The sequence below is a fragment of the Pan troglodytes genome, chromosome 1, assembly GCF_028858775.2.
Source record: "Pan troglodytes isolate AG18354 chromosome 1, NHGRI_mPanTro3-v2.0_pri, whole genome shotgun sequence".
Classification (NCBI taxonomy): domain Eukaryota; kingdom Metazoa; phylum Chordata; class Mammalia; order Primates; family Hominidae; genus Pan; species Pan troglodytes.
In genome coordinates this window covers 195,539,168-195,555,743 of record NC_072398.2, presented here as the reverse complement: position 1 = coordinate 195,555,743, position 16,576 = coordinate 195,539,168, and the positions used below count along the sequence as shown (strand labels likewise).

Below are 16,576 nucleotides of genomic sequence, written 5' to 3'. Positions count from 1 at the left end.
GCGAGCAAGGCTCTGCCGGGCCTGAGTTCTCCTCTGTCACCATCTGTGTAGATTAAGTTACTTCATCTCACTATGCCTTGGCTCTCGATCTGTAAAAACAGCCACTGCTGCCCTCCTGCAGCAGGGTTTTGTGTCCAGGGCCCTGGAGGGAGCATGAACTCAGTGGTCCTTCCCTCCTCCCTGTCTTGGGAGTGCTAGACTGTGCACCAGCCCTCCCAAGCCACATGCCCAGCAAAGTGCTCTGTGAACTAGGTACAGTCAACACATTTGGGGGCATGTGGCCAACCTCTACTATTTGGGAACACCAAAGGGAAGATGAGTGGTCAAAATTTCTAAAGCCACACCCTGGACTTTAGGACACTCCGTGTCCCCCCAGCTTGGTCACAGGTGGACATGATCATTTTTGTGTTAACAAAAGATAGATATGGGAAGAAGGGACATCAACCCTCCTCCCTTAAAGCCAGCAGGGGTACTGGGGTGGTGCACTCCCACCCACCAGTGGCAGGCAGGGCCCAGCACCACTGCTTGCATGTGCTGATGCCAGGCCCAAAACTTCCTTGCCAGAGGCCATGACCTCACAGGGCTGCCCAGAGGGTGGGAGCTGTGCACAGGTCCGAGATGTAGCGTGAAGCAGCACACCCAGCAGACAGAGTGCACAGTTAAATACCATGTTTAATCATCCCACAATGGACAGTAGTGCAGTAGTAGAAATTATAAGTGTCTCTTTAAAAAGTCACTCCCCCAAAGTTTCCATTCCCCAATACCCAGATAACCATGGTGGAACAGGGCCAGGGTGAGGGGGACTCAGGAAGTCTTGGTTCCAAGGAGATGAAAGTCTTTCCAAGTCAAAGTTGCCTTGTGAGCAGCCAAGAGCCCAATGAGTTGATGCATACGCGCTCACTCTAACACGCACACATGCAAGGGACACAGAGAGAACACATACAGATGGAGGGACAGAGAGGGGACCACAGCGGGGCCATTGCACACATGCACTCTCATGCCACAACAGTCCAGTCCATCTGGGGCTATCTCCTCTGGGGACAGGGAGCGGTGGCCTAAGCCCCGAAGCAGCAGGTGCCGGTCAGATGGAGAGGAGGGAGGCCGTCTGTCCAGCCTGGCTGCTCTGACAAGGGCCCTGGCAGCGAGAGAGGCCACCCACCATCCCTGACACAGTCAATCCTCCCTAATCTCGGGCCGGATGGGAGAAGGGAGTGGGGCTCCAGTGTTAAGGGGGGGCCAGATATCATTTCTATGCTACCATCTCAGCATCTGTGGTGAGGGGAGGGGTGCCACTTCCTCTTTGCCCAGCAAGAGGGCGTACTCTACCCCAGAGAGGGAAACACCATACCCACAGTGCTTGGTTTTGCACTCAGGTGTGCGGGCAGCACAGCAGGCCTCACCTTGCAGCACTCTGGGCACAATGACACTGTCCACTGGGGAGCTGCAGAGCTTAGCAGCTGGCTGGGTCTGCCCTCGGGGGAGGGGAGGAGTTTGCAAAAAAAGGAGGCCCTGAGGTGAGGATATCTGGGGGCCCACCAGACAGGTTTAAAGAGGAAACCTCTTCATTCACAGCTTCGTTCAGGGGTTCCTGGAGGACGTCTCTGGATTCAAGTCCCAGGGGTTCTGGTTGGGACTGTCAGGGCGAAATGACCAGCAGATGCTGGGACAGCAGCTGCCCGCAGACTCGGGAGGTAGGAGGACTGGCCAGGCAGTGTGCTGGGCCCTGCCCTGAGGAGACAGACCAGGTGGCTACAGGATCTCCTCCCGCGGGCTCCTGGCCTTCAGAGGGGTCTGCCCGTTGGGTACAGAGCCATTCTGACCATGCAGGAGTTTGCCCTTCTCTCGGTCTGGCCATGTAAAGATGGCATCGTCGCTGTCCAGCTCTGACTCGGAGTGCATCAGGCTGCTACTTAGCACCAGGCCTTTCTGTTTGATGCCTGCAGGGAAAACAAGGAATCCAGCATCAGGAGACTGGCCTCCAGGCTGGAGCCACCCCCACACCTTACCCCAGCCTGAGGAGCCAAGGAACAGGGCAAGTCACAGGCTCCTCACCAGGCTGGGAGGTGCAGATGGGAAGGAAGCTTCCCTAGTCCTTCTCCCGGGCTCAACTGGCTGGAACAGTCCACTAAGGGGTGTCACAGAGTATGGATGAGAGCACACCTGGGGTCTCCTGCTGGTTCTTCATCTCCAGTATCCATGAGCTTTGGTTCAGGCCACTCAGTGACATTCTCTTTTCTTTACCTTTCAAATTTGGAATATTTTATCACCTCCCTCTATGGGTGGAGTGACATGGTAGGCAGGAAAGCACAAAGAACTCAGGCTCTGGAGAATGAGCTTTTAGCTGCACCCTAGGTCAGCAGGGCCGCTGAGTGCTGGCACAGCAGGAGTGTGCAGTTTCAGTCCATGTAGACATTTGCTCTGTGGGCTCTTGTCTGCTGTGGCTTCACTGGATGCTAGGGTGGCAGAGCAGGTGCACGCTTGGAGAGGTCTCTCCTGCTGGGAGAGCCTGACTGAAATGGGGACTCTCAGAAGCAGTCCCAAGCAGCCAAATCACAGAACACACAAAGCAAGAACCGTATGAAGCACCTGGGGTCGAAGAAGACACCTGCGATTCTGCAAGCCATGGCAGTCCCTTCACTACTTATCCCTATAGATGCCGAGCGGCCACAGACATGAAATGTGGTCTGATAAGAAGAGTTCCAACAGCAAAGATGGCTGCCCTCTGGCTGGTGCAAAAACTCCAGAGAAAGCAAACAGCAGGCTGAGATAGCAGGACTAGAGTGGGAGCTGCCAACAGGTGGCACCCCCTCAGCAGTGTTCTGGGTCCTGGGAATGCCCACGCCCAGGAGCTAACCTCCCTCCTTTCTAAAAAAGGTAACCAGTCAGGTGAGGGGTGGACATCTTAGGGAGAGGGGAGAGCCCTCTCCAGCACCACAATCTCATCATCCAATAATCATTCTCCCTTCTCCGGGGAGAAGGATCCAGATCTCCCTCACATACTGAAAGTGCCTTGAGAGGATTCCCAGCCATTCAGCCCTTCCTGGCCACACCTGACTTAAGGCTGGGAGTGCTCCGAGCTCTCCAGGCTGAGCGCATCCAGACCCTGATGCGCCTGCCATTCAGGACCACATGCGCCCAAGGACCTTGTCCATGTACAGCTGTGCCTGTGCCACATGCTCTGGGGCTTGGGCAGGGAGCTTCCTCACCCGCGTTGGTGTCAGGGTTACAGTTCTGGGTCTTGACTGAACCTCTCCTACTGAGTCTTCGGGCAGCGGAGCAGCAGGGCCACAGAAGAACACTGACCGCCAGCACATCTCCAGTGTGGTGGGGACAGTGGAAAGGGCCCTGGCAAGGGCCCAGGTCCTCCAAAGGCCCTGCCTCGCCCCTTGAAATACCCACCCGTTCACAGCTGCCTCCTTCCCAAAGCCCCTCTGGCTATAGCAGTGAGGACAGGAGCCTAGGTTGAACCTAATATACTTCAATAGAAAGTTTTAGAAAAACAAATCAATAGAAAACAAAAACAACAACAAAAAACAACAACAACAAGAGAAAACAAAGCCATAGCTGCTGAATGTAAAGGGGGCCTCCTGAGGGGGGCAGCCCTACACTTACCAGGTGGCGCTGCTCTCCTTCCTCAGTTGCTGCTCATCCTCAGCCTAAACTGGCTCCTGGCAAACTGTCCGTCCAGACTCCCGCGCACATACATCCTCTTTCCCCCCCACAGACCCACTCAGTTTACCCTTCTTCCAGCTAAACTTCTTCAGTTCCATACCTGACACCATATGGTCTTGAATCTCATTCTCCTCGTCCTCCTAGTGACTCTACTGTAGGCTGGACCTGCTAACCCACTGAGCCCAGAACAAGAACCAGTGCTTCCGGCCTGCTCAGACCCACACCGAACCTGAGCGGGCTCTCCCAGCTCCCTTCGGTAGACACTGCCCACAAGAGACCAGCCCTGCTGCCCTCACCTGGTCGCACGTTGTTGGTTTTGGTCACCTAGATGCCACTGGAACACCCCGTGGCTCTCCCCTCTCCCTAAGATGTCCGACGTGCTGAGCTCAGGCTCCCATCCAATCTCGCCTCTGCAGCGCGGCACTTCTCCGGGCCATCACCGCCCGTTTCTCCCCTCCTGCCTCAGAAGAGGCATCTGAACTCCATGCTCCCTTTCTCTCCTCTCTTCCCTTCTCCCTCCTTCCTCCTCAGTCAGGAAGCACCTCTCCAATGCACCACTCCTCTACCTGCATTCGACATTGCCACCCACAGATCTGTTCATGAGCCCTTCTCTGAGGAAGAGGAGGCCCTTGCCCTCTGCCTGCCATCCTGCTTCTCTAGCTTTCACTGCTCTGCCGTTAAAAGGATTTTTAAATATTCAGGGCCTTCATCTCCTCACTTCGCTTTCTAAATCACCTGCGCTTTCACTTCCACTGTCACTCCCCACTCTACTGCAGCTCTCTGATGGGCCAGGAGCTTCTCTGGTGCTATCAATTCTGATTCTTTGGCCTTTGCAGCAGCAAACACCGACGGCTGTCCCCTAATGAATCCCCTCCTCCCTCCTGGATGGTCATTCTTGGGGTCCTCAACCCTAGGCCTCTTCTTTTGTCCTTCAACGTTCCCCCATAAGGGATATGACCCTTTGTGGTGCTGATCCTCACCAGCAGATGGGAGATTCCTATTTCTACAGTTCCATGTCTGACTCTTCTGCTGAGTTCCATTTAATTCATCTTCTCTTACCCAGTCACTGCATCAGAGGTTCTGATTCTGTCAACAGCACTATCATTCTCCATCTCTCAGTTGGAAGTCAGCCCTGACCTTGCCAGACCTAGCTATAACCCACTGACACCACGCTGTGTGAACCAATGTCAGCATCTCCTTGGACCAAAAATCTCCTTGCTGGTCTCCACACTTGTAGCCACACCCCTTCAATTATTATATGTTGTCACCAGACTGATTTTCCTAAACCAGCTTATCCAAGACTTTGCTTCCCAGCATCACCAGGATAAATGTTTAACTCTGCAGGCTGATAGTCAAAACTTTCACAATTTGGGCCTTGTCAATCTTTCATTCTCATTCCCTCAACTCCATTCATAACTGTCTTGCACCAAACACTTGATCTCCAACATTTCTTCTCCAGTCTCTCCCATCTCAGGGATACTACCACCACCCAACCCACAGAGGCTCAGTGCTGAAGCTGTGAGCCATCCTTCCTTTCTCCCTTCTCCCACACCCCTTGGCCAGCAGACCACTAACCTCATCAAGTCTTCCTCAAAAATGTATCTAGAATCTATCTGCCTCTCAACCCCAAGGACATTCTATCTAACTTCCTTTCAGCTAGCCTTTCCCCTCCAACCCCTGCATCTGTCAGCCACAGTTATCTTTTTTTTTTTTTTTGAGACAGAGTCTGGCTTTATTGCCCAGGTTGGAGTGATCTCAGTTCACTGAAACCTTCACACCCCCAGGTTCTAGCAATTCTCCTGCCTTGGCCTCTCGAGTAGCTGGGATTACAGGCACCCACCACCACGCCCAGCTACACAGTTGTCTTTTTAAAATATAAACCAAGACCGGGTGCCATGGCTCACACCTATAATCCCAGCACTTTAGGAGACCAAGGCAGGCAGATCACTTAAGCCCAGGAGTTCAAGAACAGCCTAGGCAACATGATGAAACCCCGTCTCTACCAAAAATACAAAAAAAAAAAACACAAAAAAACCTGGGGATGGTGGCGCATGCCTGTGGTCCCAGCTACTTAGGAAGCTGAGGTGGAAGGATCACCTGAGCCCAGGAGGTCAAGACTGCAGTGGGCCTTGATCGCACCACTGCACTCCTGCCTGGGTGATAAGAGTGAGACTCTGTCTCAAATAATAATAAATGTAAACCAAATCCCACCATTCATCCCCTTAAAAAGCTATCAGTGGCTCACCATTGTACTCAAGAGAAGTCCTCAGCAGGGACCCTGCTCATCCATTGAGCCTTGGGTCACTCACCCCTTACTCCGTGGGAAGGTGAACCTGTCCATCATGTCACCTTCTTCTACCTCCTCAAATGCTCTCTGCTCCTTCTAGCAGCTGGGTCTGCACCAGTTTTGTTCCTTTGCCTGGAATGCTATTTCCTGCAGCTTTATCTGGCTAGCTCCCACTTATCCAGGTCTCAGCTTAAGTGTTTTTCTTCATAAAGGCCTTTTATGAGCATATTTTATGTATTTGTGAGTTTGCTTAATGTCTGTCTGATATAAGCTACACAAGAGTGAAGTCTGTTTGATTCACCACAATATAAGCAGTGTCTGGCACAGGGCCTGGCACATAGTGGTCCCGCTCCATATCCACAGATGAATGAGACAGCCCCTGCCCTCAGGGATTTCACTGATGGGTGGGGAGACAGGCAAACATAACTAATCATGAGACAGCGAGAGAAATGCCGACCCAGGCATGTGGGAGAAAGGTGAGCACAACTTGAGGAGGTTAAGGGAGGGATAAGAAAGAGCTTTCTAGGGCTGGGTATGGTGGTGCATGCCTGTAGTCCCAGCTGCTTTGGGAGGCTGAAGCAGGAGGACCACTTGAGCCCAGGAGTTGGAGGCTGCAGTGAGCTATGACTATACCACTGCACTCAAGCCTGGGTGACAGAGCAAGACCTTGTCGCCACATTTTTAAAAAAGAAAGAGATTACTGGATGAACCAGCAGAACTTGTTTAGAAAAGAGGGAGATCAGCAAAGAGAAAGATTCTAGAAAAGCAAACTGATGTAAGCTCACAAAGGCCACATCTACCAGACCAAAAGTTCTAGCTTTTTGTGCTAGAAATAGTAAGTCATTGAAGAATGTCAGGGGGTGAAAAACATGATCAGAGTAACATGATAAAAACCTTGGCTGCAGTGTGAGGGGTGGGTTTTGCACATTTCACCTCCAGGCCCTCATTCTCAATATTCCTGGGTGAAATGCCCCGCCCACCCTCACTGCTCTGCTTTCCTGGGCTCATTTCAAGCCCCACCACCTCCAGTCTCCACCTTGACAGTGTTGGTGGATCGAGCTGCTTGGTGCAGAGTCCAGACTGCTGTGAGCCTGTTCTCTTCTGCTACTGTGTGTCTTTTCTCCCTCACTAGACTGAGGGCACAGCCTGTGTCTGATGACTCCCTATACCCCCACAGCCTCTCCCTAACACAAAGCTTTAAGCATGAAAAGTGTTTAAGAAATGCTTTATATAAAAATAGTTCTACTTGCAGAGTGTTTAGGAATCGCTTTATAGAGTCTAGCTCTCATAAACCAATGATACCTGTCCCATGGCATCCATGATGAGTGAAACCCTCGCCAGGTGACCCAGCCCAGTGGAGGAAGGAAGGCCTACTACCTGCCCTGATCTCCCAGTGCCATCACTCAAAGTCATCTTACTGTTTGTGCAAGGAAATGCCCTCCTATCTGCCCTAAGACACTGACAGAAGCTGAGGACTTGCCAAATGATAAAGATAGGAAGACAGGAGAACAAGGCTGGCTGAAAGGTGGTCAGCTGGCAGACACGGGCCTGGGTCTCATCTCTGCCCATAAAGGACAGACTGGTCAGCAGTAAGAGACAAGTCCAAGGTCCCTGACCCTGACTACCTGGGGCAGTTGGAAAAGCGGAACTCCAGGTGGGAAACATGAGGAGAATGCCCAGGCAAAGGAAAACAACAGGCCCAGCACCCCCGCCAAGCGGAAGTAGCACGCGAAGTGGGTCCTGGAGGCATTTTGTCCAGTGCAGCTCAGGGCAAATCTGACCCTCAGTCTTCATCAGGCAAAAGGGAACAAAATGCTTTGCAAGCACAGTGGGCTGTTAGTGACACACTCAGGAGGGGCTAGTGACAGCAGCCTTCCACAGAGAGAGTGCACAGACCTAGAAGCTCTGGCACCCAGGGCCCCTACCTGCCCGGGAGGTTGGCTTCAGCTCCAGGCTTTCCTGATCCGTGGCATCCAGGATCTTGTATTTGCTTTTCCTCTTGGGTTTTCCTTTTTGCCTAAAAAACACAACCCCCACCCCTGCTCAGGAAAGAGGTTCTCTGGGAGGATGAGGATGAGAGCCAGATGTGCATGCAGGGCCCTATTTTGGTGGGGCACCTACTGAGAGGGGTGTCCTCTCCTCACTTCTCAGCCAGGAAACGTGGCAACTGTGATTTGTTCCTCAAATGTTCCTCAGCAATTCTGGAGAAGGGCAAGGGAGCTATGACCACCTTGGCACGGACTCACCATCCCACAGGGGCAATGAAGGACAGATTGGTTAAAAACGTAAAGAAAACAAAATCCTCTGCTTGAAGGGTGTGGGAGGAGACAGGCATTACACTAACAAAGTTGGTAATGGTGGTTGTCTTAGACTGGTGGGAATTTTTAAAAATTCCTTTAGTTCCAAGTTTTATAAGAGGTTATACTGAAAGTTGAATCTCAGCTCTGTCACTATTAACTGGTCCTCAGACAGTGATGTACCTTTCCTGAGCCTAAGTTTTTTTATCTGTAAAATGGGAAAAGGTTATGTGTCTTAAAAATGATATTACCTATAAAAATATTATGGCACACAGTATACACAGAAATAATATTATTAATAATGAAAACATAAAATAAATGTAACCATTCCATCTTAGAAGACTCAATAGGAAGACTCAAATGAAAAAACACAGGACGCCTGAGCCTGGCTAGCCGAAAGTGCATACCTGTGTGGAAACATGTACACTCATGAATCCCAACTAGAAAGAAGGCAGAATTAAAAACTCGCAGGCTATGCTGGTGAGGCTACGGTGTGGTGCATTAAAGAAAACACACCTTACAGATGTGATCCGGGTCTGTACCCCTGGCCCTCACGCTCACTCCCCCACCTTGCCCTGCTCCCGCCCAGCCATGTTTCCCAGGTTCCAAATCACTGCAGTGGCTGCCACTCACTGAAGGAGTGTGCCTCTGCCCTCAGGAGAGTCTCAGGGTGAGCAAAGCTGCCCATGCATGCCTTAGGTGGGTCAGAACTCTCTAATGCTGACTAAGGACCCAGCCCAGTCCTTCCACGTGGAAGGTGCCAAATACCTCTCTGAGGAACGAATGTATGACAAGAAGCCCGAATGAATTTCAAAGGAAAATCCATCTTACCTCTTACAACAACAGATCACAGTCCAAGACAGGATTCCCAAGGCAACAACAATGACAAAGGTAGCAATGATAACATATAACACGCTCCACTCTGCCAAGAAAATCAAAATGGTGAGGGCTGTGGAGGGAGAGGCTGGGAGGGAGGTCTGGGCTGCTCCCAGCTTGGGCAGGTGTGGCTTCACTCTGGAGACAAGAATGCCTCAGGCTCCCCAGGAAGGTAAGACCTTGGAGTTAAGGGCAGCTGAAGCTTTAAACCTTTTGAAATGTCCCTGCTTTCCAGTCCCTGCTCCTGACAAGCCCTGAGACCCTGCAGCAGTGGTGCAGGCTGAAAAGAGCTTTAAGAGGGAAACGAGGGCTTCCATTAGGCTACAGCACAGAGGCACTCCAAAAGACAGGAGGCTTTTCAGCTGGTGGGATTTAGGCTGTAACTGGCATTGGATCTGAGTTAAGCCTGGTTCTTCTTACACGACTGCTTCAGGGCTTTCCTCTAACCTTGAGCAAGTGTGGAGGAAGGAAGTAAAAGTCCTCTGCAAACAGAAAATACACAAAGTTCTTCTCCTTGCCTGCTCATCTGCTTCAGAAACACCAACACCCACCCACTCAGCGCAGAACCACATTCAGCGCCAAACAGGCTGGCACTGTGCCACATAGAAAACTCACCACAGTTGCTGTCTCCATCCCTCAGCTGCACCTTGATGAAATTCTCCATCCAAAAAGGGTCACAGATACAGCGTTTGGTGAACGAGTCACAGTGGCCATGGTCGGAACAGTTCAGCTGACATGCTGAGAGTGGCAGCAAAGGGAAGAAAGTCAACAAGACTCAGCCAGGGGTGACAAGCAGCACCTAGAGCCCATGAGGGCACCAAAGCACCCCAGATTAATGCTATGTGGTGAAATGTCCTCGAGACCCACCTTGGGCATGGTGCCTGCCTTTCTCATCTCGACTGGACAAAACTGGAGCAGTCAGGAGGCCACTAGAAAGACACTTCCAGCCTGTCTTCACTTGTTGTTTGTCTATATCAGCAATTCTTAATCTTTTATGTCCCACACATCCCCTTCTCACAATTGGAAAAATAAAATACCTATAGTACTTCAAAGGAAGGCAATAATTATATTAAACGTTTTTGAAATATTTAAGAAGACAGGCTGGGCATGGTAGCTCACACCTATAATCCCAGCACTTTGGGAGGCCGAGGCAGGCAGATCACTTGAAGTCAGGAGTTCGAGACCAGCCTGGATAACATGGCGAAACCCCATCTCTACTAAAAATATAAAAATCAGCTGGGCGTGGTGGTGCATGCCTGTAATCCCAGCTATTTAGGAGGCTGAGGCAGGAGAATCACTTGAACCCAGGGGGGCGGAGGTTGCAGTGAGCTGAGATTACACCACTGCACTGCAGCCTGGGCGACAGAGCAAGACTCTATCTCAAAATAAATAAATAAATAAATAAATAAATAAGCATTAAACAACAAGAGCTAGAAGTGGGTTTAACAACTATCATAATTTTGAAGTAGTGATAAGTAAAAATGACATCATGTAATGTGATAGGAAATTATTTGTGATTTCTATTGCCTCAAAGCCACAGGTTCTGTTGATACTACTGTAGTTTGTTGCCTACATTGATCATTGAAGTAAACAGTGAGTTTCAGTCAGAGGTTAGTGAAAACAAAGATGTAAATTTTTCCCCACTCAAGCTCACAGCCTTCTGAACACGATCTCAGGGGCCCATGGGCCCCAAGTTAAGAATCCCCAGTGATGAATCAGGACTCTTTCATGGTAATAGTAGTGCAAGAAAATGATTATCTCCATCTTCCCAGAGAAAAGAAGATGAAGGCCAAGGACAGAAAGGACCAAGGGGTGAGCTGCAGGCACTAGGTAGGCTCTTGCTCCCAAATTCCCAGAATTACTCACTGACAGTGTTGACTTCCAAGGCTCTGAATATCAAAAAGTCTGCCTTTTGCTTCCGCAGCTCACTCTTGAGCATCGCTGCCACCTCATGGCCTTTGAAGATCTGGTGGGGAGGCTCGTTTTGAACAAAAAATACCATTTTGGTGCTGCAGAGACATGCAACAGTACTAATGAGCTGAAGCGGTCCATACCTGCAGCAACAGCTAACATTTACTAAGTACCTTCTGTTTGTGACAGACACTGTGCTAAGTATTACATGCATTCTGTTACTACAAGCCAGTGAGAAAGGTGTTATCAGGGTCATCTCCATTTTACAGAGAACAACACTGGGGCTTTGTAAGAGGGGTTAAGTAACTTGCCCAAGGTCACACAGTTGATTATGGCAGAGCCAGATCCCAACCCTGTTATGTCTAACTACAAAGTCTGTTCTTTTTAAAATGCCCTAAGCTGCCCCAGCTAACAAAAGAACCCATTCCTCCAGCAAGAAGACCCATACTCTCCATCTAACTGGAGGATGAGACAAATGGGGATTTGGTATGGCTACATTCCTGCTGTCCACCTTTTTCCAGCTAAGACTGCTGGGTTTGTGACTGGTTTACTTGAAAGACAAACCACAATGCTTTGTTAATGTAAATTGTTGGACAGCATCAAAGTTTATCCATAGGTCACAACATAGCCAAAACAATTATGATGACAACAAAAAGATCTTACACTGTAGTATGGCTATGAACTTATATTACTCCATGCCCAGAATCTGTTTGCTGATTGTCAATTTCTGGCCAAGATAGGCCACATGTGAACTCACATCTGGGTAGTACCAAGTCTGTTCTATGCCTTAGCCTTAATTTTTAGTAGCCTGCCCCTTGAGCTCCATGTGAGTTTTACAATTAGAACCTTCTAAATCAGTGAGTCACACTGGTTTACAGGTGTGACCAAGATATTGATCCTCTCAGCATGCAGTGTGGCTGGGTGGGACCTGGGCATCCTAGAGGCCCTGGACCAGTTGCTTCCAATACAAGCAGCCTTCTCTGTTTATCCCAAGGTGCCCTATAAATGGTATCATTTTCCAGGCATGCATGACATAGAAGTCTGAGAAGTACTGCCATAGACTTTCTAAAAGCTTGCTGCACAGTGGGATTAACAATGGGGCATTATCAATTCCAGAAACAAACAAACAAAAAAAAACTTTTGCCATAAAGGATGTGTGGTCCGTTGCCCATTATCTTCTCCCAGTTACCTAATTCATGCTTACAGTTTCAATTTCGGTCTATATATCAATAACCCTCAGATCTTTATCTCCTTTCCCCACATCCCTCCTGAGTGACCAGTCTATATCTGCAAATACTTGTGTGAATATCTACCCCAGAGCTTCAACAGATACCTCAAATCCAACAAGTCTCAAAATCAACTCATAACCATTAATTGCACACTATGTGTGAGGGACTATACAAACATTAACTTATTTAATCCTCATAACAATCCTATAAATAGGTACTAGTATTTTCACAGATAGTAAAACAGGTTCAGAGAGGTGAAGTAACTTTCCCACAGAGCTAACACTAGTAGGGCAGGGCTCAGAAGCTGGGTCTAATATAAGGGCCATGTTCTTTCCTACTGTAAAATACTATTTTCTTCCAATCATATGTTCTTCCTGAATTCCTTAACTAAGTCAATCCAGTACAAGCCAGAAGCTCAGGGAAACCCAGAAGCTTCTCTCTTGCTCATGCCCCCTATGCAGTGCTGGTGAATCTGAGCAACCTGTCAACAGTGCTCTTACCAGCACTCTTGCTAACATCTTTCCACTGCTTGCCAGCCAATTCCCGCCAACTTGGATCAATCAAGCAGCCATTTGCCCTGTTCCTACTCCCAGGCTGCTGAGTATACTTATCCCTAATCGTGCTATGTCTGACCTAGTGAGCCCTGACTGTAGATTAAATTCACCTGGGGAGCTTTTCCATTCTAGGTACCCAGACCCCACTCCAGACCAACTGAACTATAATCTCTGGGGCTAAGGCTTGGGCAGTGTTATGTTCAGACAACCTCCGCAAGATTCTATTGTGTGGCTGGAGTTGGGAACCACTGCTCTCACCTCATGTTTCCAACTTGGCTGGTCCCCCAGATCTGCCTCCATTTATTACCCATCCCCTATCTCCACCATCTCCTTTTCCTCTCAAGTCTATACAAATGCTCACAAATTTCCTATTTTAAAAAGATGTTCATGTTCCACAAGGACCACAATGAAAAAAAAATTTTTAAAGATATTCTTTCAATCCTACCTCCCATATTATTTTCAGCACTAACTTCCTCAAAAAGGTGTTATACTGACCATCTCTGTATCCTCAAACCATGAAATCTGTCCTCTGCCTCCAACATCTAAGTAAAATGCTCTCACTATAGTTGCACTGATCTACTAATCACAAACCCATAGGCCTACTTTGTGTTCTCACCACACCTCCATCCCTGTAGCATCTGAATCCTTTGGAAGCACCCCTTTTGCCAGATCACCCCTTAACTTCCAGCAGACCACTCTCATTTGGTTTTCCTCCCACCTGATTGCTGTTTCTTAGTTTCTTTTGCTACCTCTTCTTTCTCTGCCTCCTCCTTAAATAATGATGCCCTTCAGAGTTGTGTCCTTATCCATCTTAGCTCTCTCCTAGTGAGACTCGCCCGTTCTCATGGCTTTGGCTCCTGCCTGTATGCAGTAACTCCTATCTCGGGCTCTTCCTTCCACAAGTTCCAGCCTTTACTTGTGGCTATCTGACGGAACATCTCCTGACGCAGCCAGTAAGACACCCCAAATTCAATCATCCATACTGGTTTCGCCTGCCTTCCCAATCTCAGTTAATGACCTGAACCATCTATCCAGACATCCAAACCAAAAGCCTCACATTTGCTATCTCACTCACCTTCATTCGTAAAGGGCCAGGTACTACTGAATTACCACTGAATTTCTTTTAATTTCTTCTCCTCTTCTTCCACTATCTTAATTCAGGTTTTATTACCTTTTCACTGGACTAGTCCAGAAGCTTCCTGATTGGTCTCCCAGCCTTTGGTCTCTCCCTATTTTAGACTAGCTTCCACACTACTGATCTTTCTTTTAAAAAAAAAAAAAAATCAAATTATGGAAATTCCTTGCTTTTAAAAACAAAACAAAAACTTCACACACATAAAACAAACCAACTTGGATCTGCCTACCCAAACTATTAAAACTAAGATCCTCAGCTTGCATATAACTGTTCTCAATCTCCACTGCCAGTCTTGTCTTCTACCACATCCTGGGGCCACTAAGCTTGAACCAAGTGACTTCTTCTGGAAGAAACTGTGTACTTTCATACCATAGGGCCATTGCTCAATGCTGTTCCCCTGTTCTGAATTTCCTCCCCATCCTCCCATGCCTGGTCAATACAAGTTTCCTTTTCCCTTTTTTTTCTCTTTTTTTTCTTTCTTGAGACAGTCTCACTCTGTCTTCCAGGCTGGAGTGCAGTGGTGTGACCAGAGCTCACTGCAGCCTCAAACCCCTGGGCTCAAGTAATTCTCCTGCCTCAGCTTCCCAAATAGCTTGGACTACAGGCGAACCACACTGCACCTGGCTAATTTTTAAATCTTCTGTAGAGGTGGGGTCTTGTTATGTTGCCCAGGTTGAAGTTTTCTTTATTCTAGAAAAATCTTTGGATTACTCCTACCCCAACTCTCCTAGAAGAATTCATTGTCCTTGCCACAGTGTTCCACAATGCTGCTTGTTGTACCAAACCCACACCGTACTAATGTTCCATATTTACTTATCTCCTCTACTAGACTGTGGTTGTCAAAATAGTTGACCTCCTACACCCTGGAGCCCTGCTGAAGTGTCTAGTACAGCGCATGTCACCTGCACTAGAAGACAGAAGTCTATTGAAGAAAAGGCAACATGAGTGTTTCTGGTCAGAAAGCCCACCTTTCTCTATCTAACCACACTATTTCTCAGCTCATTCAAGAAGCCCGGGGGCCCCTGGTCTTTCCTTTGCTCCCCCCATTCATTGCCCAGCTACCTCTGCTCCGTGTACGGCTGAATCTTTTGCACAATGATGTCGGAATCCAGCACCCCCAGGAGGACCCCAATCTGGCGGATGAACATCCCCTTCAGCCTCTCAGTTAGCTGACTGACGTTGATATCCAAGATGATCTCCACCAGGTTGTTTTTCCTGGGATCTGGAAAGCATGTGGATCAGTCATGGCTTTAGAAGTAGGAGAGTAAACACAGACCTGCCACTGTGCATTTGCTTTGGCACAGGAGAGAAAGGAGTGAGAACATTCAGATATCCTTCAAATGGAAAGGGACAATAGTGAATTCCTGATCGGGCAATCTGGGGCTGGCTTAGAAAGCTTCTAAAGCACTCCTGCTCTCTATACCAACCTGAGAATTCCCACACAAGTGCTGGAGATAAGGCTGAAGCAGTGATGCAATGAGGGGTGGGGAGTAATGACGGGAGTGGGGAAGAGAGAAACACTTAAACATTTGTTTTAAAAGCCTCTGTGCAACTGGCAGTGCTGAGCAATCCAGGCCAAGTGGGGGTTATTAAGCAATCTCTCCTGACTCACATCTGATTTTCAGTGCCTCGCTGTATTTTGTGCACAACAATGGGAGGAAAAGTGTCCATCTCAACAATCTCCTCAATAATGGGAATGCATCCGTCCCTCCAGGTTTAAATACAGTTAACAAAAGAAAATCCAGTCAGCCAAGACACAAGGATTTCCTTAGAGCCACATCACAGCTGCACTATCTTTGTATAACTCTAAAACGGTGAGGCTATCATGTTTTACTTTTGAATATGTCCTAAAGATGTTCTACATTTGGAATTTCAAACTGATTGTTTGGAATGCCTTATTTACATACTTGAATGCACCACTTGCCTGTTCTGATGTATAATTTGCATAATTAGTAGACTATCTGTGATCTGACTTTAAACACCAAAGAGATTTTATAGTGTCTCAGCTACTGTCCTTCCTAGAGGCAGGACAAGGACTGGAAGACCTCCCAAGATCCCTTCCTGTCTAAAACATCCATATATGAGGTTGGCCTAGATAATAAAGAGTAGGTTTAAAGTTAATACCATTTCATCAGAAGCTCAGGAATTTATAAAGCTCTATCCCACCTCCATACTCAGTGCCTCCCTATCACCATATTAACCTCAAAGCAAAATAAAAACATGGTTCTATTTAAGAAGAAAATTTTTATTTCTGCAAAGCTGAAAAATGTAAAGAGCACTATTACTTTACCTTCCCTGGATTATCAGACAAGGCCTGAGGCTCAACTTATAAAAATAAATTGTTTTCTGCATCTGGATGCTGATGAGACATCATGACTCAAGCTATTCCCATGCTCAGATTCCCAAGCACTCTGAGCCCTCTCTCATCAGTCACGAGGAGAGGAGAAAGTGCTGGACTACGAGCACAAAGGCCTGGCTCTGACACAACTGCTGTGTGACACTGAGCAAGTCCTGCCCTCTCTGAGTTTGTTTCTCCATCTGAGATGAATAGGGGGAGGTCTGTATTTCTGCATGGGTAGGAGGTATTGTTGGAACAGACGGTCTCTATGGATTTT

The 16,576-nt window shown here is 48.3% G+C and overlaps 1 protein-coding gene across 18 annotated transcripts in view; it reads right to left on the bottom strand.

The window, feature by feature from the left end:
• Window positions 1-654: 654 nt before the first annotated feature.
• Window positions 655-16,576, bottom strand: part of KIAA0319L (KIAA0319 like) — a 123,406-nt gene continuing 107,484 nt past the window's right edge. For 12 of the 18 annotated variants that reach the window (XM_024357827.3, XM_063782920.1, XM_024357826.3 and 9 more), the window contains 6 exons: window positions 15,024-15,183; window positions 10,999-11,141; window positions 9,748-9,870; window positions 9,088-9,178; window positions 7,885-7,976; window positions 655-1,937 (listed from right to left, as the gene is read on the bottom strand). In XM_024357827.3, the coding sequence (XP_024213595.1) occupies window positions 1,750-1,937; window positions 7,885-7,976; window positions 9,088-9,178; window positions 9,748-9,870; window positions 10,999-11,141; window positions 15,024-15,183 (797 nt within the window). In that variant the 3' untranslated portion in view covers window positions 655-1,749. Of the gene's footprint in view, window positions 1,938-2,052; window positions 2,454-7,884; window positions 7,977-9,087; window positions 9,179-9,747; window positions 9,871-9,999; window positions 10,178-10,998; window positions 11,142-15,023; window positions 15,184-16,576 lie in introns of those variants that run through there. The other 6 variants (XR_010147206.1, XR_010147203.1, XM_063782924.1 and 3 more) reach the window with 4 other exon arrangements.